This window comes from Hyposmocoma kahamanoa, unplaced genomic scaffold (assembly GCF_003589595.1).
Source record: "Hyposmocoma kahamanoa isolate Upper Pololo Valley unplaced genomic scaffold, ASM358959v1 146, whole genome shotgun sequence".
Lineage (NCBI taxonomy): Eukaryota > Metazoa > Arthropoda > Insecta > Lepidoptera > Cosmopterigidae > Hyposmocoma > Hyposmocoma kahamanoa.
Genome location: NW_020653521.1, coordinates 635,275 through 659,357, shown reverse-complemented (window position 1 = coordinate 659,357; position 24,083 = coordinate 635,275). Strand labels below are relative to the sequence as shown.

Genomic DNA, 24,083 nt, shown 5'->3' with positions numbered 1-24,083 from the left:
TAAATTATAAAAAGTGGCAGACGACTCCCAGATCCGCATCCAGATCCAATAGTCTCTTGTGAGACTATTCAATCAGGACTCAAATTAAAGATTTCATAGTGGATAGGTGATATCTATTAGGCATAAAAAGAAAATGGTGTTGGTGCTAACCCTCAGCGCCTCCGCGCCTCTGCCAACATGGTATAGGCACTGCAAAAGCGTGGCTATAAAGTTATCATTGTTTACTTTGTTTAGCTTGTAAAATAACTATGAATGAAAAAAAATCGTTTGTTTTTTTAATAATATCAAGTGACGGAACGAACAAGTCGTGCGCCTGATGGTAAGCTACACGCCTGTCCATAACAGTTGCAGTGTCACTCACCAGCAGCAGAGAAATAAGTTGACAGTCCCATGTACCTGTAATTTCAACCTTACCCCTCAAAACCGGAACACAGTAATGCTGACGTTACTGCTAAGCGGCTAGTTGGCGGCAGAAATAGATGACGGTGACGGTGGCGGTACTTCCCTGGACGAACTCTTCACAAGGAACTCTACTGCTACTTGTTCACAGAGAGACGCTCTCAAAGGCCTAACCCAACTCCGTGTGCTGTCCCTCCACGGGAACAACATTTCAATGCTGGCTGATGGAGTCTTCAGGGACTTGGAATCTATTTCTCACGTGTAAGTACTTTTATCTTTATTGAACAGCACAAATGGCGGATTTCTTTAGTGTTGTTCCATAGTCTATCGATAAGTCGTTATCGACATGCAAACGTTTAATTAAAGTAGATGAAAATTCCAACTGGCAATATCTTGGGTCATATGGGAGATTTTGAATTTATTATTTTGCATTTATAAATGCTCAAATATTACGAAAAGTGAATTTATACAGAACAAATGTAATTTGAAAGTATATTAAAAAAAAAAGAAAATTTAGTCATCATAACATGTCCTGTGGTTTCCGTAGTCTAAGATTTCTACGAATAATCTGCCTAACTTTTTTGATTTTTTTTTTTGACAGTTATAGTTAACCATCGAGTATAAAACCAGAAATAGAGACGAAATGTCATTTAATTTGTTTGAAAACTGATCTGCCAAATCCCTACGATGACAACTGCGCTCCGATTGGCCAGCCCGAACTAGTTTCACTTCAAAACAACCAGTGCAACTTGACCTTTGCTATAATGGACAACAATTGGAAAATTACACATTTAATATTTAATTACCGATGAATTGTGATTCTGTTTGTTTTGTAATTAGATGTTTTGCTGTTTTTCCCACACCACCGAATAGAACAGCCCCCCATATAGTTAGAGATATTATCTTTATTACAATAAATACTGAACATTCTTGGAATATACTTTATACACATATATAATATATATACGTACACACAGGTCAGTTGTTGGCGCTGTACTGTTTCAGCTTTCTAATTTGTGATTTCAGCGCAAGCGAGAGTTGATATCTAAAAGCCTTAGAATAATAACGCATAGAAACCTAGTCCGCACACGCTAAGTGAGGCAAATTGAAGCGCGCCCAATGGGCCTACACGAGCGGGCGGGCCTTCAGCGCTCAAGGTCAACTTGCACCGCGAACAGATCAAGAATTTTAGCTAAAAATTACATATAAATGTGCGGTAAATGAGTGTAAAAATACGTCAGATAAACATAAAATAGATACTAACATCACATTCCACAAAGAAGTAACGCGTTTCAACTTGTATTTTATATAAATATTCACTAAAACCGAAAATTAACCTACTACTAAAATTAGCCCACATGAATTTGATTTTTGCCTCACTTGTGACAGTTCGTTTGATATGAAACTATCATTCTATGCGTTATTATTCTAAGTCTAAAAGCGATATTAGGCCCATTTGCCTGATGTGTTCCTAGGCATGAATGGCCCTTATTTAGTCTCTGTTTCTGGTTATATACTCGATGCAGTTTATCGCAGGAGACAATATGGATGCCAAATTTTACTCGATGTTACGACGATTTAAAGTATTTAGTTACTTCAACGGCATGCGCAATTTGGTCTTTGCACCGTTCTTCTCTTAGAAGTCATCCAGGAAATGTCACAATGTCATCTGTTTCGGTTTCCAGTGCCCTCGGCTCCAATCCTCTGTACTGCGATTGCAACGCGCGCTGGTTGTCGGAGTGGACGAAGACCGCTGGTGAATACGTGGAACCAGGCATCGCACGCTGCGCAGACCCTGCACCAATGAAGGACAAACTCATCTTGAGCACGCAATCTAGTGCGTTCGTCTGCAAAGGTACGCAATTATAATAATAACAACTCTGACCGCGAATCCGGATGGAAATATTTTTTTGTAATACCAAATAACGGGACGTGCAAAAATCAAAATAATGTTTTTTTTTTATTATTATAAAATATAAGTGCGCATTTGACCTCCATCTCACATGATGGAAAGTGACGATGAGGTCGACGATGGTGCATGCACACATATTTCATAGGTACGCATTATCCATTATCCATCATCCAAACCCAAATTCAAAGCACTGTACCAGCAACACCTACTCTTACTTCAAAAATCTGAGTAGTGTGTTTTTATTCTTTAACGTAGTCTGTCTAGAATCGAATTTTGTTGTTGCTTTGATCTATTCTTATTACGTGTATAATTATATTATAATACTAATTACATTACATAACATTAAATCCTCTTTACAGTCATAACTTACACCTACAGCTGTAATTATATTCACATTTGCTCATGCACTTACATGTCAAACAGGTTATTTTAGATGCACTATTTACACTTTACTATGTATATTAATATTGTCAATGTATCACTTTACTCATAGTCGTTATATTTTTGCTTTCTAATAACTTAATCCCTCTCGTTGGTTCTGACTGAAAACCAGCGCCTTAGGAAACTTTGGCATATGCTGAGTCAGCGCCGTTTCACTGCTATGACAATCATGTTTTGTTTTTTCTTTTATGCTAAATCTGTATTTGTGTTATATCAGTGAATAAAGTGTTTATCTATCTATCTATCTATCTTCTATCTATTATTACACTTAAAATGGTCACATTGGTTAAACTCTACCGCTCATTCGTAAGGCAGATTCCTCTGAGAAGAATGAGCTAGAAACTCTAGGGGTTGCTCTTTGTAAATAACATTTGTACACATTCAACATTTACAATATTTTTTTTTTTTGTTTTCAAACATCAAAGATCGAGACTACCTCCATGAGCTAAACGGGTTACTACCATAGATTTTTGTCATCCAAGTACGCAGAAGTTATATAATAACCTTTAGTATAAAGTTTTTGTTTCACTTATAGTTTTAAACCTCGTGAATGGCAAATTTTGTATATTAACCGGAATCTTGTTATAGAAGCGTATACGACTATCAAGAACAGCTGGTTTATTGTCGTGCGATGTTGCAGTGCAACTCAAGAGTTTTAAATCGCAAAAGTCTTATAAGCACTGCCTCTGCGCCTGTCACTCTGAGACATAAGTTGAGAAGTCCCTTGTGCCTGTAATTTCACCAGCACCCTTACACAAGAAGAAGTTGTTCTGATTTATATATAGTAGTGTAGTGTGGGATATCTCCCTATTTGGCTCCTTGACGGAACGGCAACAACGCTGTCAGTTATTTTATTATTATATTATTTATTATATATTTATATTACTATTTTATTAGAATTACTTTAAAATCCAACTTCGACTTTCTAGATCTGTAGTTTTGTCTTACGATGCAGTAAAACCATTTCCGGGAATCCGGAATTCGAAAAAGTGATTAATTAATATTTGGTGGTTTTAACAACTCTATGTCGCTCCTTGTATATATCTATATCTGTGGAACACCTTTTTCCGACCATTGTTTATTACAAATGTTCAAAAACAAAACCGCGACTTAACCCTTAGAATATAGTACCATATTCAATTGGGATTATCTTATCTCAGTGGAATCCATAATCATAGTATAACGGTGATGAAGTTCACTCTTTCTTTGCTTATAGAGTTCGAAGTGTAAAGTTCTTGAACTGAAAAGTTATTTGTTGCCAGGTGGCCCGCCGGCCGAGATCCTGTCGAAGTGCGACCGCTGCTACAACAATCCGTGCCTGAACGGCGGCGCGTGCGCAGCCACGCGTTCGGGAGGCTTCGTGTGTTCCTGCGCCAGAGGATTCCACGGCGACACGTGCCAGCACGAGATCGACGCCTGCTACGGCTCTCCATGTGCTAACGGTGTCTGCCAAGTGCTAGAGGAGGGACGGTTCCAGTAAGTCAACTTAAATAACACTATGTAGCAATACCAACTAAGCAACGGAACGAACCAACGAACCTCACGAATTTTTCTATGTGCTTGCGTCGTGTCTTTGTACTTGGTCTTTCAACGACTTTTTAGTCGTAGCGCCATCTATGAGAAATCTTTAACAGATTTATCACCCAGTTAGTACCTTTACAGCTACCAGTCCTGGCGAGAGATGTCGCTATTCATTGTATTAATTAAATTTTTATTGAATTGATAATCAATTATTTTTTGTGAAATTACTCCACTAGTTTGTTATAATTATTAATACAAAAATCGAACACTCAGAAAAAATTCCTTCGAGTTCTATTAAATTCTTTCAAGTCGTTGAAAGATCAAGTACAAAGACACGACGCAAGCACATAGAAAAATACTATGTAGCAATTTTTCAATAATAGGTTCTTTTTAAAAATATCGACCTCAAATGTTTCTGAAATTAAACCTATTTGCCAAGTTTTATTGTTAATCGGTTAACGGAAAGTGGATCAAATTCAATAAACCAACTACAATCCCCAATTTGCCACCTTTGGGGGTGGAATATTCTCTTCAAATATGACTTGGACCTCTGGTACCCCTTTTCCAACAAAAAAAAGAATCTTCAAATTCGGTTCACAAATTTATGCCTTACTTTCTCAAATTCGTATCTTATTTAAAGAGTGATTATTGAGGAGATGACAAAACTTTTCATTTATTTAAAATTTCTTATCAAAGGGTTGTTAATTTGGATGCTTTACTTTAAGAATAGGCAAAAGCCAGTGTGTGATTACGAACGAAATGTGATGTGAAATTAGCCTGCAAAATTTGTATATACAATCCCTTAGAATGATACCGCATAGAAACCTAGTCCGCACACGCTAAGTGAGGCAAATTGAAGCGCTCCCAATGGGCCTACACGAGCGGGCGGGCCGTCAGTGCTCAAGGTCAACTTGCACCGCGAACAGCTCAAGAATTTTAGCTAAAAATGACGAAATGTGCGGTAAATGAGTGTAAAAATACGTCAGACAAACACAAAATAGATACTAACATCACATTCCACAAGGAAGTAACGCGTTTCAACTTGTGTTTTTATATAAATATTCACTAAAACCGAAAATTAACCTACTACTAAAACTAGCCAACATGAATTTGATTTTTGCCTCACTTGTGACAGTTCGTTTGATATGAAACTATCATTCTATGCGTTATTATTCTAAGATAATATACTAATTGATGTGACTGTTACATAATGAAAAGCATTAAATTACGAGTGTGGGATCTCACGCGTGTTTTAATGCCTGATTATGTGCAGTTACATACACTGCTTTATGTACACACATATTATAAGCTCTTTGTGATGTGTTCAGGAACCGCATGTTACGACAGGCGAAATGGCGGCAAATAAAAACTTTTCTCACGAATGTCACACAACCGTAGTCTTTATTTTTATTTATTAAGGCTTTGGCAAAGCCATCAGCCTAAACATGAAGTTTAATTATGTTTCTATAAATATGGCCGCCACAAAGAGGATAGGCAATTTGAGGCGGCGTGCTTGGATTGACTCGGGATTCCTTAAAACGGGCCGATACGGGTATTTTAGTTCGAGATTCGTATAATTTCGCGTTTTAATCTTCGATTAAGGCACAATAGCACTATCCTATTCCACTTTAAACTAGATTTCACAAAATAATTGAAAGTCAAAATAAAAACGACACTTTTCCCTCCAAAAGGTCCAGAGCCCCGTAGTTTTTATTTTTAATTCATAGACAAACTAGAATCGGCCCCAACTATCATATCATTCGATATCAAGTAACGTGTGAAATTTGTCAAGATTGTTTGCTTCTGACATTTCGTTTCGAATAAAACTTCATCTCGACTGATATTAGAATTGAGGTCCAATCAAATTGTTTTGTTTTTCAGAGATGTTCAAAATTTGAAATGCAATGATAACATGTTCACAGATAAGAAATTTGTTCTAACAAAACAGTTTACCTTTATGCTGGTCGTAATTTGCGGTTTTTGAACACATCATAGAGGGTTTATGATATTGTGTGCAAGTAAAGTAAATAATTCATTTGTAGCTGCGCCTGCCTACCTGGCTACACGGGCATCAGATGCGAGGTGAACATCGACGACTGCGCAACACACCGTTGTCAGAACAACGCAACTTGTGTGGACCACCTGGAAGGGTACTCCTGCAAGTGCGCACCTGGATTTATGGGTAAGTAACACACCACACCGACTCGACAAATCTATGTATATTTATTAAAAGGAAATTAAAACAAATTAATGAAATTATTAGAACTTTTATTATAAAAAAAATACCGACCTCAAAAGTTCGTGGAATTGCATCTATTTACTAAGTTTTATTGAAATCAGTTACCGCAAATTGCATGAAACCGGAATCACCTCTAGTTTGCCACCCTTAGAGGTGGAATATTTTCTACAAATTTAAATGGGACCTTCTATTTTGATGTGACCAACTTCTGGTGTCCCGATTTTTTTTCTATTAGCATTAAAATAAATAAGTCTCTTTTATTCATTTTATATGAAAAACATTTATTAAATTTGACAAACTTCCCGATTACATTTTTTCCCATACAATGAAATGATCCTTACATAAAACTAAGTCGATCAGCATTAAAAAAAATTGATGAATTTTATTAATTTTTATGGACAACACACGCTGGACCAAGAAATTGACTATGCCAAAATTGTTTTCACAAAAGAAGACTTAATGGTTCCTAAGACGGTTTCCTTGTATCTTCTAAGGTGCCCGATTTCCCCATACTGTCTCATTTAAAAAGCACTCTATATATTTTTATTTAATAATTACAAGAAAACATAAACAAAAGGTAAGTACTGCTTATTACTAAAAGAAATTTCTTCCTGTAGACCAAAATACAGAACTATAATATTGGGTTTACATGCACAAATAACAAAATTAAATTATGTAATAAAAAAATAATAAAAAACAATAGCAAAAATATTTAATTACTACAACTTAGATAAATACATATTTCATATTATACGTGGGGCACACTGTAAGTTTCCGGAACGAATAAGAAAAAAATACTATAAATGGTCAGGAATGAATTTATTGATTCTCAAAATATGCTTCGTTAGCGTGAAAAAGTGCATTACTTTTTTATACGAATGAACCAATTTTCAAAACATATAAGTCACTCCTCCGTGACAATCTCTGAAACATATTTTTCATACCCTTCGACAGCCTCTTCAGGTGATGAAAATAGTTGACCGCGTAACTGATTCTTAATTTTTGGAAATAAATAAAAGTCACAAGGTACCAGGTCGGGACTATACGCAGGATGGCTCATAAGTTCAACGTTGTTCACCTTCAAAAATCCATTTGTCTGTCTGGCCGTATGAGAACTGGCATTATCGTGGTGCAAGATGATACGGCGTTTACGGTTATTTTTACGGAATTTGTCAATAACTTCCGACAAACAAATGGTCGTGTACCGATTACTATTCACGGTACAACGATTCTCCAGGGCAACAGCAGCCACGTGTCCAGTTTTATCAAAAAAAGAAGCAATCATCCGCTTAGAGGCACTTTGCACGCGCGCCACTTTGGTTGGTTTCGGCTCATTTCGAAAGACCCATACGCTCGATTGCTGCTTTGTTTTGGGATCGTAAATATACTAAAATCCAAGGACTATAAATCCAAGTTTCGTCACTTGTTACTATGTCCCACACCAAATTTGATGCCCCTTCGTTGAATCTGGTAAGTATGGCATTGAACCAAGTGATGCGATCCGTTTTTTTGAATCTCAGTCAAATTGTATGGGATCCACCGAGAGCACAGCTTTTTCACACCCAAATGTTTAAATAGTATTGATTGTATTTAACTCATGCCTATGTCTAAAGATGCCTGAATCTCATGGTATGTCACATGCCTGTCTGTTTTGATCATACGGCGCAAAGCATCTATGTTTTTGCTGTTCACGGCAGTGAACGGGCGACCATCACGAAATTCGTCACTGAGATTCACACGACCGCGTTTGTATTCTGCAAACCAGCTATAAATAGTCGTCTTGCATGGTGCTTCATCGCCAAAAGCAGTTTGAAGCCGAGTGCAGCTGCCGCTGAGCTGTTCAATTACACTTAAAGTCTTAGAAAATCATATTACGAAAATTTTCACGAGTTAAATCCATGGTGATGTAGACAACCAATTTCTAAAATGACGCCACAATGTAAAAACAAGTGACAGTCAGATAAAACAAACTGTATTCCGCAGCCAAAGAGTTCCATTTTCAATTACTTTTAAAATATTGTTTATGTAAATGGCCAGTTCCGGAAATATATAGTGCGCGCTATGTAATATCCTTAAAAGTATATGTATGACTTTCTTGAAGTAATCTTTAAAAAAAAATATTGGGAACTTTTAGGAGAATTCTGCGAGAAGAAGATCCCGTACTGTACGCCGGAGTTCAACCCTTGTGCAAACGGCGCAGTGTGTACAGACCATCACAGCCATTACACGTGCACGTGCCCGAAAGGGTACTCTGGGCAGAATTGCACGGTTAACGCCGACGATTGCATTAACCACATGTGCCAGGTACGTAGTTCATTATGACTCATAATAATTTTATGTACTTGTGCCCTGACATGTTATTATTGTTAAATCACTATTTTATTTTAATTTCTAATGATTCATTTCATTGTGTGTTTTAATTAATTTGTTTGTTTAAGACTTAATAACGATTTTGAGCGACATCTGCCCGTAATTATAGACTGATAATTATGGAAAGTGTAAACTAGATACGAGCCAGAAAGTAGGTCGCACAGCTTCCGGAGAATTCTCGCGCAGTCGCGTGAATTCCCATTGCTGTCGTATCGTATGTAGTTTGCACGTTTCACAATTGTCATGAAATTCATTGCATTAGCCTCCTAAGGCCCCATGTACATCTAAAAGTACATAATATATGAAGTGATTCAGACCCAAACAATACTACTCTTATGATTACGTTAACGCATCGATGTAGCGCTTACAACTACATTTTTAATACATAATCGAGGGCGTACTTACTTGGGTCTAAAATATTTACTATATTTTAATGTACATCGGGCATTTAGCGCTTTACCTTTTGCACTTTGCACTGTGCACAATTTCGTTACAAAAGTTTGCTTTCATTGGGTCGCAATGAAGTCGCAGACGCCACGAGTAGTAGCCATGAGCGAATGCATAATTGGGAATGTGGTCGAGAAGGAATAAAGCGAGTTGTTCGCTGTGCGCAGAACGGCGCCACGTGCGTGGACGGGCTGGACGAGTACCGCTGCGCGTGCGGCGCGGGCTACGCGGGCCGCTACTGCGAGGCGGCGCCGCACGCCGCGCTGGGCACGTCGCCGTGCGCGCACCACGACTGCGTGCACGGCGTCTGCTACCTTCCCGCCACAGGCCTGGCGCTGCAAGTCAGTCCTGCTCTTCTTCTCTCTTCCATTTTCAGCGCTCGTATTCAAACTGCTTCCGCGGCCGGACGATTCCCAGACCGGGAGAAATATGTCGGTCGAGAGAATCTGAATAAAATGGGTCAATGCCATCTAGCGGGTATTTACGCAACTAAAATGAGTAGAATTGTTGCGTACAATCAGTGTAGCTAGCATTATTGGTCGCGGCTTGCGCGAGAGCGACATAAAGCGGGAAATACTTGTATACTCCCATGGAGTATAGCATTATCTGGCTCTTCCATATCATCCTTGCACAAATCGCGCCCTATCGCGCTAGCCCTACTGTTGTTGCATTGCACGCTACGGCCGATTCACATCAGGCCCCCGATTTAGAATACTTCGAAATTTTAACCGAATCGTATATCGTTCTCGAATCGAAGGGCGCTTTCCGAGCTATTTAGAACATTCCGAGTTAATCGTTCAATTCGGATTCGGATACAATATCGTTATACAAGAGCGTTTACGGAGTTAATCGGTGAAATAGATTGTAAGAAAAACTTAAATCCTTTCATATACATGTTTAAGATTTTCAAGACCTAAAACAAGATCGCATTTTCCATTAAGCTTGCATTAAAATAAATTAATAAAATCCAGACTTTATTTAAAATAATAAGAGATTTCCATATTACATTCTTGCTTTGTAAACAATAGGACGTTCGGTAACTTTTTTTCGATAACTGTGAACAAAATTTATTAAAGAAGTAAAGTTTAAAGAAAGGCTGTAACAATATAAAGGTAAATGTAAAAAAACGATATAAAACACTCCCTACACTTTATTATTAAGGCACTTACCCCTAAATGGGCAGAGAAACTGAATTACAGAAATAGATACATGAAGGGTGTATACTTATAAATTATTACACATGATTAGCTTATTAACAGCTCTGACTGTTGTGGCGGTCGAGCTGGGAGTGACCGTGGTACGAAAACAAAATGAGAAAGTGAAGGAAGATGGAACAATTCAAATTTAAAATTTAAATACATGTAAAATAAAATAAATTATAGGATATAAGCGGAGAGAGGCGATACAAAGAGGTGAGATGGCGGTGTAAGGTCACACCGTCACAACTGTGTTCTGAATAACGTTTGTAGCCTTTGCCGGTTCAGAAGTGCGAGGAGTAATACGACAGTTTGACATTCGATTCGGGTGTTGTGAATAAAAATGAAAAGAAATCGCATCGGTCGACAAAGTTATCGTAAGACTTAAAAGCCTGTCGGTTAGCACTGCAGAAACTAGTTAAGCAGAATCCGGGTTCGATTCCTGTTGACGAAAAATGAACTTTTGCTTCTGGCCTAAGTGTTCTGGGTAGTGCCTATGATACTCATAATATATATTACATTACATTACATCGTCGGGGATAGTACAAAGACGCGTAAGTAGCATTAGTAAAAGGCATGTGTATCTACACAAAAGTAAATTTTACTGGAGAAGACTTTAACGATATTACTTTGTTATTTCAATTGCTATGACTGTCATTTTTGCACAGTAAGTATTAATTCATGTCGTCTATGGACTAATAATACGACATAAACAATAGATTCTCGTAAATCATGTTAATTTGGTTGCTACGACACTTACGTGGATCTAATTTGGCAACGAACTAAGTAAGTTACGTGGTGTTGAAATCGAAGGCAAATTGTTATACACGGATTTCTGGCTTTCTGTTAGTCAATCGCAAACGGCGTTCAGAGTTCTCAACCATATAACTACATACACTGACATGCAAAACTCAAATTGGTTACATGTTGCAGATATGCGGAATTATCCAATGCTAGTTATACGGAATTGCACTGTCCCCGACGATATTACATCGAATTACATTATATTATATTACATTACATTGCATTACATTATATTACATTACATTGCATTACATTACATTATGTCACATTAAATTCTTCTATATATTATATTGAATAACTTTGAACATAACATTTATGTCCTATAGAGTTGTATTGTCACATTTCAGCTTAAGTAACTTGGTCAGTATTAAAGTAAGTGCTGGGTTAACTTAAAAGTCAGTTTCTGCTGTATAGGACGACATTATGATGGAGCGGCCGCTGCTCGCCGCCGCCAACGACTATCTGTGCAAGTGTGCGCCTGGATACTCAGGTAATTTTTAATTTAGTTAATTTATTATGTAGGTATAATTATGTCAACCCTTTCATCACGATGATGTCTTTCGTCATTAGATGTAAAAGGTAAGAGAGGAGAAATAAAAGTACTAAATATTTACAAAAGTGAGTTAACACAAAGCTGTCACTCAACAACCAAACTTATGGCCGCCATTGAGGAAAAGTAATAATAGATATGTCTCAATCTTAGATATTTTTATTGACAAACAATATGTATCCGATATGAAAGGAAACCAAGCACATAATCCCAATCATGTTCGTTATAGATAACATATTTTGACAACTGGGTCGATTACAACAGCTCTCAAACATCATTCGTGCTTGATGTATCGTCGCCCGCCCCGATATGTTACCAAACTTGTCTAAAATCCTTATGCATACCTTGCACAAAGGGTTACATATTACATCATTTTAAAGATTAGCGTCTCATTGGTTTTGTGATGCGTTACCACAGATGGTTTGAATGTAGGCTACTAGATTTAATACATAAATATCTACTTCTACGTAACAAAGTAACTTTAGTTAATGTAATAATAAAGTTGCACTGCATACTCTAACACACGTCCATTTTCTGGCTAGGCTACGCACCGCTCCGTTCAAAACGTAAATGAAATATAGTTATTTGTTATGCAAGGCTGCAAAGTTGTTGTTTGTTTGTTTGTTTGCGAGTGCTTGTATTGAAACCTGAGCAAGCGAGGATCTCAAGACACGAGATGCAAAACAACTTTGCTTCTGTGCGACCCACAAACCTTTTTACCTCACTAAAGTGAGGAAAATGGTAGATGAAAGTAAAGTACCCCCTTTCCAAAAAAAAAAAGAATCATGAAAATCGGTTCACAAATACCGGAGTTATCGCGTAACATACATACAAAAAAAACATAGTCGAATTGAGAGCCTCCTTCTTTTTTTGAAGTCGGTTAAAAATATACCAACGGATTTATATTACATAACTAATGTACGACAAATCGCGTAGTTTAACGTGTCATTGTGTTTAGTTTTTCATTTCTTATTGTCAAATTCAAATTTCGAAACCTTTTCCACGCTAGCGTGCAAAAAACGCTTTCGCGCGTAGATTTCTAAGAAGAAAGCCTTTCTGTGCTAGTGAGGTGAAAAAACTAAATTGTTTGCAGGCCGCCTCTGCGAATACCTCACGTCACTCACGTTCAACCACAACGACTCACTGGTCGAGCTTGAGCCACTCCGCACCGTACCACAAGCTAATGTTACACTTGGTAAGTATACCTCCAAGAAAAAAGTTGAAAAATCACCAATGATCTTGTTATTGAATGTCACAAGAACTGGCTTTGGCATATACTCAAATTGCACAATCTACTAACAGATTGCGTCAGCCGATAAAATAATAAGAATAAAAAGAATTCATTTCCAATCACAATGATGTTGATCTTCAGCCATTCGTCAGAGATTCGTCCGTCGCCATCGGGCGCTTGTCACGGTCGGATTTGTGTCAAATTTTCTCCGCTAGTTCTCTTTTATTCATATTAATTTTGACCGCGCGGGTTGCGCGACGTGTCGAGCGGCCCTCCACATTTCACCTCTTAGAGTGGCAAGCGAATTTAAGTAAATTGCGCGTTTGTGAAATAGCATCGCTACACTTGCGATTTATAGGCGACTGCATCGATGCAAACTCGCGATTGCATCGATACAAACGCGCAACTGCATCGATACAAACGCGCGACTGCATCGATACAAACTCGCGATTGCATCGATAGAAACGCGCGACTATATCGATACAAACTCGCGATTGCATCGATACAGACGCGCGACTACATCGATACAAACGCGCAACTGCATCGATACAAACGCGCGACTGCATCGATACAAACTCGCGATTGCATCGATAGAAACGCGCGACTATATCGATACAAACTCGCGATTGCATCGATACAGACGCGCGACTACATCGATACAAACGCGCAACTGCATCGATACAAACGCGCGACTATATCGATACAAACTCGCGATTGCATCGATACAAACGCGCGACTATATCGATACAAACTCGCGATTGCATCGATACAAACGCGCGACTGCATCGATCCAAACGCGCGACTGCATCGATACAAACGCGCGACTATATCGATACAAGCTCGTGACGGCATCGATACAAACGCGCGACTGCATTGCGTTTCTATCGCTGCTAAAGGTCGCCGTGTCTAAAAATGTAATATAATATAATGAAATACCTCGCGTTAAGTAATACTGGAATAATTTTCAGTATTCAGCACCACGCAACAGCACGGCGTTCTGATGTATTTCGGGGAAAGCGAACATCTCGCCGTGGAGCTTTTCAACGGCCGCATCCGCATCAGCTACGATGTGGGAAACCATCCCACATCTACCATGTACAGGTATGCTCATGACTAGTTACTGTTGTTAATTATTTTTACAGCCGAATTGAGAACCTCCTCCTTTTTTGAAGTCCGTTAAAAATAGTTGCGTAAACAATCACATCGATGCCTTGCTTTCTCAAACACGTCTTATATAGTGAGTGATATCAGAGGTGTTTACTTTTTGCCTTTCAATAACTTTGTGTTTTAAGATAGATAGATAGATAGGTATCACGTTTATTCAGCACAAATACAAACAGAAACATAACATTTACAATCACTTCACAGAGTATAACATAAAAGCACATAGATCATTCATTATTAATTTTAGACACATTTATATAAAACACATACTGTGAGATAAACAAACAAATACTATAAGAACTGATAAAATTTTAATGTACCTATGACTACAGTTTGTGCTGAAATGGCCCCGACTCAGCATAAATACTGTAGACCGAGAGAAGTCAAACAATGCTGGTTTTCTGCTAGTACCATATGGTGAGCGATCGCAGCCCAGTAAGCCATGCCACCAAAGTGCATCACACGCAAATATATATACCTAACTACTATACATATATATCAAGTATAATCTCAGTATAGCGTACTAAAAAAACCGACCTCAAATAATAAAAATCCCCTAGTTCGCCAATATACAGAACTTGACACTGGATATAATAAAAATCGGTTCTCACTACTCAAAGTATATTGAGAGAAAAACGCCTTGAATTGGAGAAATAGCAAAATCAACCATTAAAATAATTGCTCCTAAATTAAAGTAAAGCGCTATTTATAAAAATGAATCCATGAATCAATGAATTCATGCGTGAACAGCCACCTTTCAAGGTGGATTATTTTTTTCAAAATGAAATGGGACCACTATGGATGTACCCTCTTTCTAACAAAAAAGAATCATGAAAATCGGTTTACAAATACCAGAGTTATCGCGTAACATACATACAATAAAAAAAGAACATACAGTAAGAACCCCTCCTTTTTCAAGTCGGTTAAAAAGTGTAAAATGTAAAGCAAATAATGTAAATAGTGCAATTAATGTAGGTAAGCAATATAACTAATAATATAAGTTTACAAACATAATATTCAATTGTAACAATAGCCACCAAATATGAATATATATAGGTACGGAAATTCAGATTTACAGGTATTAAATCCATCGATTAGGGAAACATCTGTGTAGCGAGACACATCTGCTCAGACAAAAGATGTTTTTTGTATTCACGCTTAAATGGTTTTTTATATAAATACGAGTTTGAGAACGTAAGGCGACGAAATCAACCTGAACAGCGTGCGACTAGGTATTAATCTGGTGGTAGTTCTTGTCTGACAATGTAGTGTGTGGTGTTGTATGCAGAAAATATCAACCGCCTGCTGTGCATGAAATTATGGCAAAGTTAAGATAAAAATATAAACTAACTACCCTATTAACCCTAACGGTGAGACCTCAAGAGTCGTTCCAATGAATTTATCCAATAGTGTAGCCCTACAACCTAACGGTGTGTAGCCTAACCTAACCACAAATATATCGACGGAGAAATATATATGCCAGATATGAACGGGAAGTCTGTCACCATGAGACCTAAGGTGACAAACGGAAGGTTGCAAGGAGATAAGGAAGTACACGTCGTGCAATGTGTACTGGAATGGTATTCTCACTGCCAGTCAAGCAGACTCACAAGACCGATCTACTGATGGCTAAATGTGTCTTGGTCACAGTGAGAGGAGTAGCGGGTAGTACTAAGCAGAATGATGAGTTAAAATCTGTGTGCGTTATTGTTATATATTATATATATAGATTTTTCTTAGTGTGCTATGTGTGTTCGTTGCCGACGAAGCTCTTTTCTGTTAAGTAGTGTATTATGTCACTGTGTTGCACTTGCTGCCTGATGATGAGGCCATTTCTTGTGACAGTTTAAATGTAAGTTACTATCTTGCATTTTGTTGTTAAATACATGATGTTCAAAGTTGAACACAACCCTTGCTATTTTACAATTGCTATGGTTGGTATTCATCATAATCATCGATCGATATGAATTATTAACAATCATAAATAGCGCCACCTATTCGTCACGATATTATTGACAAAGCAACGCCATCTAGTGGCAGGGTGACGTATTTATTTACTGTCTAGTACTATTTATGGACTTGTTATAGTTGTAAGGCGGGTGTTGGTAGATAGGGTCGCTAATAAAAGATTAAAATTGTGTAGGTTAACTAGAGACAAGCAAGATGAACTATTATTATTAACCGATTAAAAAAAAAAGAAGATTTTCAATTCACATTTTCAACCGACATTTGTAAACCGATTTCTACTTCAATAGTGGCCTCATTTAAACTTGAAGAAAATATTCCAGCTCTAATTTGTGGCAAATAAGGGGACGAATTCGGCTTATTGGATTTCATCTACTTTCTATAAACCGATTTAAACAAAGCTTGGCGAAGCTTTATTAAGTATTATATACTATAATAATAAGTAATTATATACTTTCAGTTTCGAAATGGTATCCGACGGTTCCTACCACAAAGCAGAGCTTATAGCCATAAAAAAGAACTTCACTCTCCGCGTGGACGACGGCCCAGCCCGATCTATAATCAACGAGGGGGTCCACGAGTATTTGAGACTCGACAGGCCCATGTTCATCGGTGGCGTGCCCGAGGAGACTGCGAGAGACGCCTTTGCTAAGTGGCACTTGAGGAATATCACTAGCTTCAAAGGTGAGAGTCCAGACTAGGGGAAATGTCGCTTGGGTAGGAATGAGGTACATGTGCGTGGTGTGCAGGCTGCCTGCGCTCGGCGTGGGTGAACCACAAGCGCGTGGACTTCGTGAACGCGGCGCGCACGCAGCGCACGGCCGCGGGCTGCGGCGAGGACGAGCCCCCCGCGCCCCCGCTCTCCTCCGCGCTGCAGGAGGACGGCGGCCACTACCAGGTGAGGCCTTTTTGGACAATACCATGGGAAGGGACGAGCATCCGTGACAGTTGCAGTCTGTCAATTCCGAAGTCAAAGTCAAAGTCAAAGATTATTTATTCCATAAGTAAAATAAATTTACACTTGAAATCGTCACATTTAAGCTACTGCTCGTTCACTACGCTGACCTCCCTAAGAAAAACGAGCAAGAAACTCTAGGGATTGCTCTTTTCAAATAAACTTAAATGCTATAGAATACATTTTTAATCATACTTGTGTGGAATGTAGACTCTTGTTGACTTTCCATACATCTTTATCTAACACGTAGTCTTCAATTTTGTAATATGATTTTTCGATCAAAATATTTTTAATGTAGTTTTTAAACTTAGGAAATGATAAACTTAATATATGCTCCGGAATCTTATTGTAAAAACTGAAGATCTAAGAAGCACTGCCACTGCACCAGCACCCTTGCCCTTATCCTTCAAAGCTGGAACGCAGTAATGCTGACATTACTGCTTGGCAGCAGTAATAGCTACGGTGGCAGTACTTCCCTGGACGAGCTCTTTCACAAGGACCTCTATTCTGTTTATGGTACCGTCGTTGTTTCCAATTTCCATAACACAAATACTTTGGTTACTTAATTTCGGATCAGAGCAACGTTTTGTGATGTTGTCTGATATTTCGACACCTCCTACGTAAACTATGGTATGTCGAAATTATCAAGTTTACAGGGGAGCCTTATTTCAGTGAATTCAGAACTTTAAAAGGCTGCATAACACGTGACTTTAGCATTTCTTAATTTTATTCGGCAAACTCGTTACTCACATAGAGTATTATAAAATCCTAGATATCGGTTAGATGATGTATTAGATGATCACTCTATGTGAGTAACGAGCTTTGCCGAATAAAACGGAGAACTTTAAAACGCTCCCCTGTAAACTTGGCAATTCCGACATACGATACTTTACGTAGGAGGCGTTGATTTATTTATTTATAAACATCCCTCTATAAGGCACGAGTCTCCAGAACGCTGTTGAGTGATTAAAACCGCAGCTGACTTATAATTAACTAGATCTGCCAACACAACAATTAAAGGGAAATTCCCCGACGCAAGCTATAGATGGCGCCCATCGATTTTACGCCCATAGTACGCAGGATTTTTTTCATAAGAGGTCCACAGCGACCCCGACGAGCCTGTCATTAGCTACGTTACAGACCAGCTAGAACGCAAAACACTCCACACCAAATTACTTCCTAATTCAACGTGTACACGCGCAGATCCTTCCCTGTAGCATGCCCTTCTGCCGATAATTATCCAGGAGGATTCTGCGCCGTGCCCACCTACGTGCCCTGAGACGAAAGACGAAAGAATTATACGGGTCATAAACCTTCAGCTCGCACATTTGTCTAGTAGAGCAGTCAAGGTCATCAACGACCAACTGCAAAATATCCTTCAGAAATAGACGAAGCCCCGGGAAATTACTGACAACTGGTTAACACTGTCACGTCGAGTGCTGCTACTTCCGCCATTACCGTTCTAGGGAAGAGTATGCGAAACTTTTCCTATCTTCTTGAAATATTCCTCATAAAACAACTGAAAACTACTTTAACTGGATTCGGTTACGTCATCAAAATGTTAAAGCATCGCTTACAGTGATGAATTTTTATTTCGGCGTTTAGTTATGGCGTCCCGATATATCGGTAATTGAATTTTTCCGGAGTGATTTTCAGAAATACCAAGACTTTCAACTGTTTGGGGGTTACTTTTGGTTGGGTTTCTTTACCTGTTCTACGACTGATTAATTGGTGGTCAGGACCCGTGTGTGCCGAACCCGTGCGCGCGCGGCGGCCGCTGCGTGCGCGAGGAAGGCTCCTCTTCCGACTACACCTGCAAGTGTCCTCCTGGCACTGCTGGAGCGCAGTGCGAGCTCAGGGCTTCTATCGGTAAGTGTTTCTTGTAGTCAGATTTAATCAATTAAGACACTTAACCCATACTAACGAGGCTTATGGCTTCCATCATCGTCCACGACGTACTGATGAAGTTATACATTCAGGTTTCATATTAATGTTTTCCTGGCTCATCCTTCCATTAAGCACAAATACTCTTTACAGGCCTTGTTTATTTGCCCCACATTAGATTGCTAAGTTGCAAATTTCCCCAAGCGAAATGGGAATTCAAGTTTCTTCCTTCAATTTGACCGCAACTGGTCAAGATTTTCAAAATATATCTTCTGCAGGAGGTGCACCAGTGATCCAGAACAAGAAGATACAGCCTCGTAAACCAGCTATCAGTAACGTGCAAGCTTCGCCTGGTAAGCTTTTAATTTCTATTGTGATCTTTTGAATAGAATAGAATATAATAGAAAACGTTTATTTGCTAGAATACAGTAATGATAAAGGTCTTAAATAAAATTAGGTACATTGTATTCAACCTGCAAACAGATGTTTATCACATGTTTGGTTTCTACTGTTAATTGCACTTCAAATTAATGTAAATTTTTATTTGGAAATTCTAAGTGTTCTTTATTACTACAGAAGCAATGTGTCAAAAGCCATTGGGTCAATTGTAATTTAAAAGTATGTCCTTGGAACAATTTAATTTCATTTGGCAGATTGTTGTAAATAATTATACTCATGTTGAAGCAGTTTTTCTTATAAATTACTTTATGGCCACGAGGTTGGTACAGAAGATTCATAATTTTTGCTCTAGTCTGCCTTTGATTAATTTCACCACGTGTTTTGAAATATTGAGGATAAGTTTTGACAAATACACAGATATCCCTAATGTACATGCATGGCAAAGGCAGTATGTTTAGTTTTTTGAACAGCGGTTTACAGCTGTTGTCGAACTACGCACCGCAGATCGCCCGAACACACTTCTTCTGAACCTTAAACGCACTATCTACGATTATTGAATTGCCATACAGTATAAGACCGTAGCTAAGCACAGACGAAACGTAGCCGTGATACGCCGTCAATGCTGCTTCACGAGAGACAGTTTGCCTTTATCTTCGTAGAGCGTAAACAAATCTATTTAGCTTTATACAAATCTGCTCGATATGTCCTTTCCAGCTTAGGTGCGTGTCAATTGTTAATCCAAGAAAATTAAATGTGTCGACTTCGTCTACGGTGTCAGCATTGTATTGAATTGTAATTGGTATAGGATTTGAATTGTACGATCGAAATATCATAATTTTAGTTTTACTTATATTAATATTTAAGTCATTGAAGTTCATCCAATTTATTATATCTGCCAATGCTTTGTTTATGTCGGTGTTAAATGTCGCTTTATCTTCACATTTTATCATAATTGTTGTATCGTCAGCAAATCGTATACATTTATGGTTAGTTGCATGTGGGAGGTCGTTAATGTATAAGATGAACAGTAACGGACCTAGCACGCTATTTTTATTATCTCCGGTGTCAAGTCCTGTATAGTGGCGAACTAGGGGATATTTCAATAAACCTTAGGAAATAGACGTAACTCCACGTACTTTTGAGGTCGGTTTTTTCCCTAGATGAACTCTTTCACCAGGAGCTCTACTGCTACTGTTTGAAACATTCACTCTCATGCGTTCTCTTGGTTAATAATTCTTGCCGCAGGTTCACGTAAACCATCGTCATCTTTGGTCAAATGTTGGTCGTTTCCATCTTTCATCAATCGATTGACTCTATTTTCATTATATTCCAGCTGCGCCCGCCCACAAGCAGCACTTCGCTGAACACTCTCCCGCGCAGCCGACACCCGCTAATCCTGGATGCAAAAAGGTATGTAATATTTATTGTGATTTTAAACTTTAGTGTTCTATATGTATCTTGTTTGTTACTTTTTTAAAAGATACGTCACATATTTTGCTTCGATCCCAAGCTAAGTAACTAAAGTACTTGTGCAGTGGAAGTCGGAATCAACGACGGTACCACAAACATCACATCCGAGACAATATACAAGAGTTTTTTATTCCACATCGACCCGGCCAGCGATCGAACCCGGGATCTCAGAAATGATATTATGAAAACCGGTGTACAAGCCACTCGACCACGGAAGCTGTTAAATACAATCGCGCTAGTTAGCCATTTCTAATGCACACTGTTCCGTGTCATAGGTTAGACTATGGTCTTTTTTTGTTGGCAACTCATAAGCTGGCTATTGATCGGTGAAAGAGATGGCAGTAGCAAAGTGCGTGTGTTGGAGGAGGATGAGGGATATAAAGAAGGAAGTCCACGCAAGTGTTACGATACACCCTAGAGGCACTGTGTTGTATAAATGTCCAATGCAAAAAAAAATATTAAATCCAAAATATTGTAAATGATAAATGTGTACAAATGTATATTTACAGTAGAGTTTAACCAATGCGACGACTTCAAGTGCAAGTTGCTAGGCTATGGAATAAATAGTTTAGTTAGAATTTGAATCTCGTTGCAGGAGGCCACACGCGAGTTCGTGACGGAAGGCTCGTGCCGCAGCCGGCGTGCGGTGCGGGGGGCGAGGTGCGCCGCCACCAGGAACGGCTGCCCCAAGGCCAACTGCTGCACGGCAAGGAAGACCAAGAAGAGAAAGGTACCAATCTAGATTTTCTCTTTATAACCAGTTCTAAGAGAGTTTCAAGCTTTTGTCTGTAACTCTCATGACGATGGAACTTTATTTGAATATTAAATTTAGTAGCTTTAGAGCTCCTTGCGCAAGAGTTCGTCCGGGGAAGTACTGCCTACCTTACCTATTTCTGCCGCCAAGCAGCAATTTCAGCATTACTGTGTTCCGGTTTTGAAGGGTAAGGGTGCTGGTGAAGTTACAGGCACATGGGACTTGTCAACTTATGTCTCAGGGAGACGGGCACAATGGCAATGCCCCTCAGATCTTAGCGATTTAAAGCTCTGAGTGACACTGCAACTGTTATGGACAGGCGTGTAGCTTAACATCAGACGCACGACTTGTTCGTCCCGTCACTTGATGTTATAAAAAAATAGGGAGATTCAGATGTTTAAAGATCGCTAGCTGTTTATCTTTACCTGTTAGGTAATGAATATTTATTTTACTTCCGTTTGTCCTATTCGGTATACAATATCAATAATTATTTTGTTAAATATACGTTTTGTTCCGGACAGATTCGCCTGGTGTGCTCGGACGGCACCCGCTACACCAAAGACGTGGAGATCGTGCGCAAGTGCGCCTGCGGCAAAAAGTGCGCGCGCGCACAGGGCAGCTTGTTCCTGCATTGAGGGGTGATGGAGAGACTCATGCCGTGGGGGGTGGTAAGGTTATACAGTATTACCAAAGTAATCAATATGCGACAGACTAGAGCAAATACAAAACAACTGTAGATTCATGATCGTAAGTGGCGCCACTAACCATTGTGATTGTTGACATGTCAATGTCACTTGGCTGTCAAACGTCGCCAGTTTTTGACTGACTCTCAGTATTTTGTTCATATTATTTAAAATTATTCCAAAACCTACCAATAGATGGCGCTCAAAATTACTTGCACGTTAAGATTAGCAAACAAAACGTCTGGAATACGTAAAAAATGAGGCAATTTTTTATGCCATCTTTCACCCTCCACCGGAATAAACACCAGCTTCAATATCGAAAACTGCCTAAATATCTCAAATAAATAATAAGTCAACCAATATTAAAACAAATAACGTAAGTTTCAACTAGGTACTCAATAAACGAATGTATAGTTTCTTGCACAGATAGTGTAGTATTTATAATACCTCTTATCGCCACAAGATGGCGTTGATAGTTTGTTAAATGGAACCGTCGTTTTAGGAACCGCCATTAACTTGTTTAAAAAAAATTCAAAGCTCGGAACGGCCGTAGACAATAAATTATTGGAAATTAAAAAAAAGACATTTTGAAACATTTTTTAGCCATATTGAAAAACATTATAAGCGTCTTTACATCTTTTCATAGTAGCTTAAGGTTTGTAGTTGTTTTGCTTTAGTGTAATGTCATGTATCTGACCTATTACAGTCCACTGCTGTTTCTGTAGCCCCTATTTGAGATTAGGACAACAGTCACCATCAGTTAGTCCTTTTCTATGACAGCTACGCACGTCATTTGTGACATTAAACTAAAGACACAGTAGACCACTATTAACGAATTTAATCGATCGATTGTAAGGTTTACACAAGTGTAGTAGCGGCCTAATATTGTTAGGGTCGACACCCATTTAGACTGCACGTACGGCACAGTGTAACAGATGATATTACGCAAAGACTATTGTTGATATTTAAACTTTTTTTTTGTCTTCGGTTTATAACCATTGCTGTTGGTGGTTAGTTGAGTGTTAAAAATACCTCTAAAAATAACTCTACCTCTAAGACAGTTAGTTTAAGATTTCGTTGAAAGTTAAATTCGTTTAAAAACAATGTGCAATGTAAACTCGTCGGAATATATTTCATTTTTATCCAATGCTCCCGAGCATTGGATAAAAATCAATATACTACTGTCTATCAATATACTATATATATAGTAAATATATATAGTATATATCAATATACTATACTTTTGAACAGGTCCGTATACAATTCAGCTGCGTGACTTGTACATACTATCTTTGCGTGATTTCTCAGAATGTTTATTATTATGTATTAGCAAGCGTGTGATACGTGCCAGCCAATGTGTGTCCACCTTTAGAATCCAGTAAAAAAACTGTCTAAGGTCTGTAATAAAGTTTTAACAATCATTTTTAATAACATTAATAAATTAAAAAAAAATCTTTTGTAGCTATAATTATTTAAATAAATGTTTTATTTTGTAATAATTCTTACTCAATCGAAAATATAATTTTGAATATGTGTTCATTATTTGATGTAATTAAAAAAATATATTTATTATTAATTTTTAATTGTTTAAACAATAATTTCGTAGTATTATTAATGTATTAATTGCTAAGTTATATTTTATAATGAAAGAGTAGCTTTAATATATTTATATTTAAAAAAAATATGTTTTGCAGGCGGC

At 38.3% G+C, this 24,083-nt stretch overlaps 1 protein-coding gene across 1 annotated transcript in view; it reads left to right on the top strand.

The window, feature by feature from the left end:
• The window catches only part of LOC113240527 (protein slit), an 89,746-nt gene extending 66,240 nt beyond the window's left edge, over window positions 1–23,506 (top strand). Inside the window, exons 6-21 of the mRNA XM_026477857.1 lie at window positions 551–660; window positions 2,085–2,254; window positions 4,015–4,228; window positions 6,316–6,455; window positions 8,647–8,816; window positions 9,497–9,670; window positions 11,744–11,819; window positions 12,973–13,074; window positions 14,079–14,211; window positions 16,700–16,923; window positions 16,989–17,137; window positions 18,934–19,063; window positions 19,357–19,431; window positions 20,811–20,887; window positions 21,543–21,677; window positions 22,223–23,506. Coding sequence (XP_026333642.1) covers window positions 551–660; window positions 2,085–2,254; window positions 4,015–4,228; window positions 6,316–6,455; window positions 8,647–8,816; window positions 9,497–9,670; window positions 11,744–11,819; window positions 12,973–13,074; window positions 14,079–14,211; window positions 16,700–16,923; window positions 16,989–17,137; window positions 18,934–19,063; window positions 19,357–19,431; window positions 20,811–20,887; window positions 21,543–21,677; window positions 22,223–22,336 — 2,193 coding nt within the window. The 3' untranslated portion in view covers window positions 22,337–23,506. The remainder of the gene's footprint in view (window positions 1–550; window positions 661–2,084; window positions 2,255–4,014; window positions 4,229–6,315; window positions 6,456–8,646; window positions 8,817–9,496; window positions 9,671–11,743; window positions 11,820–12,972; window positions 13,075–14,078; window positions 14,212–16,699; window positions 16,924–16,988; window positions 17,138–18,933; window positions 19,064–19,356; window positions 19,432–20,810; window positions 20,888–21,542; window positions 21,678–22,222) is intronic.
• Window positions 23,507–24,083: the final 577 nt, after the last annotated feature.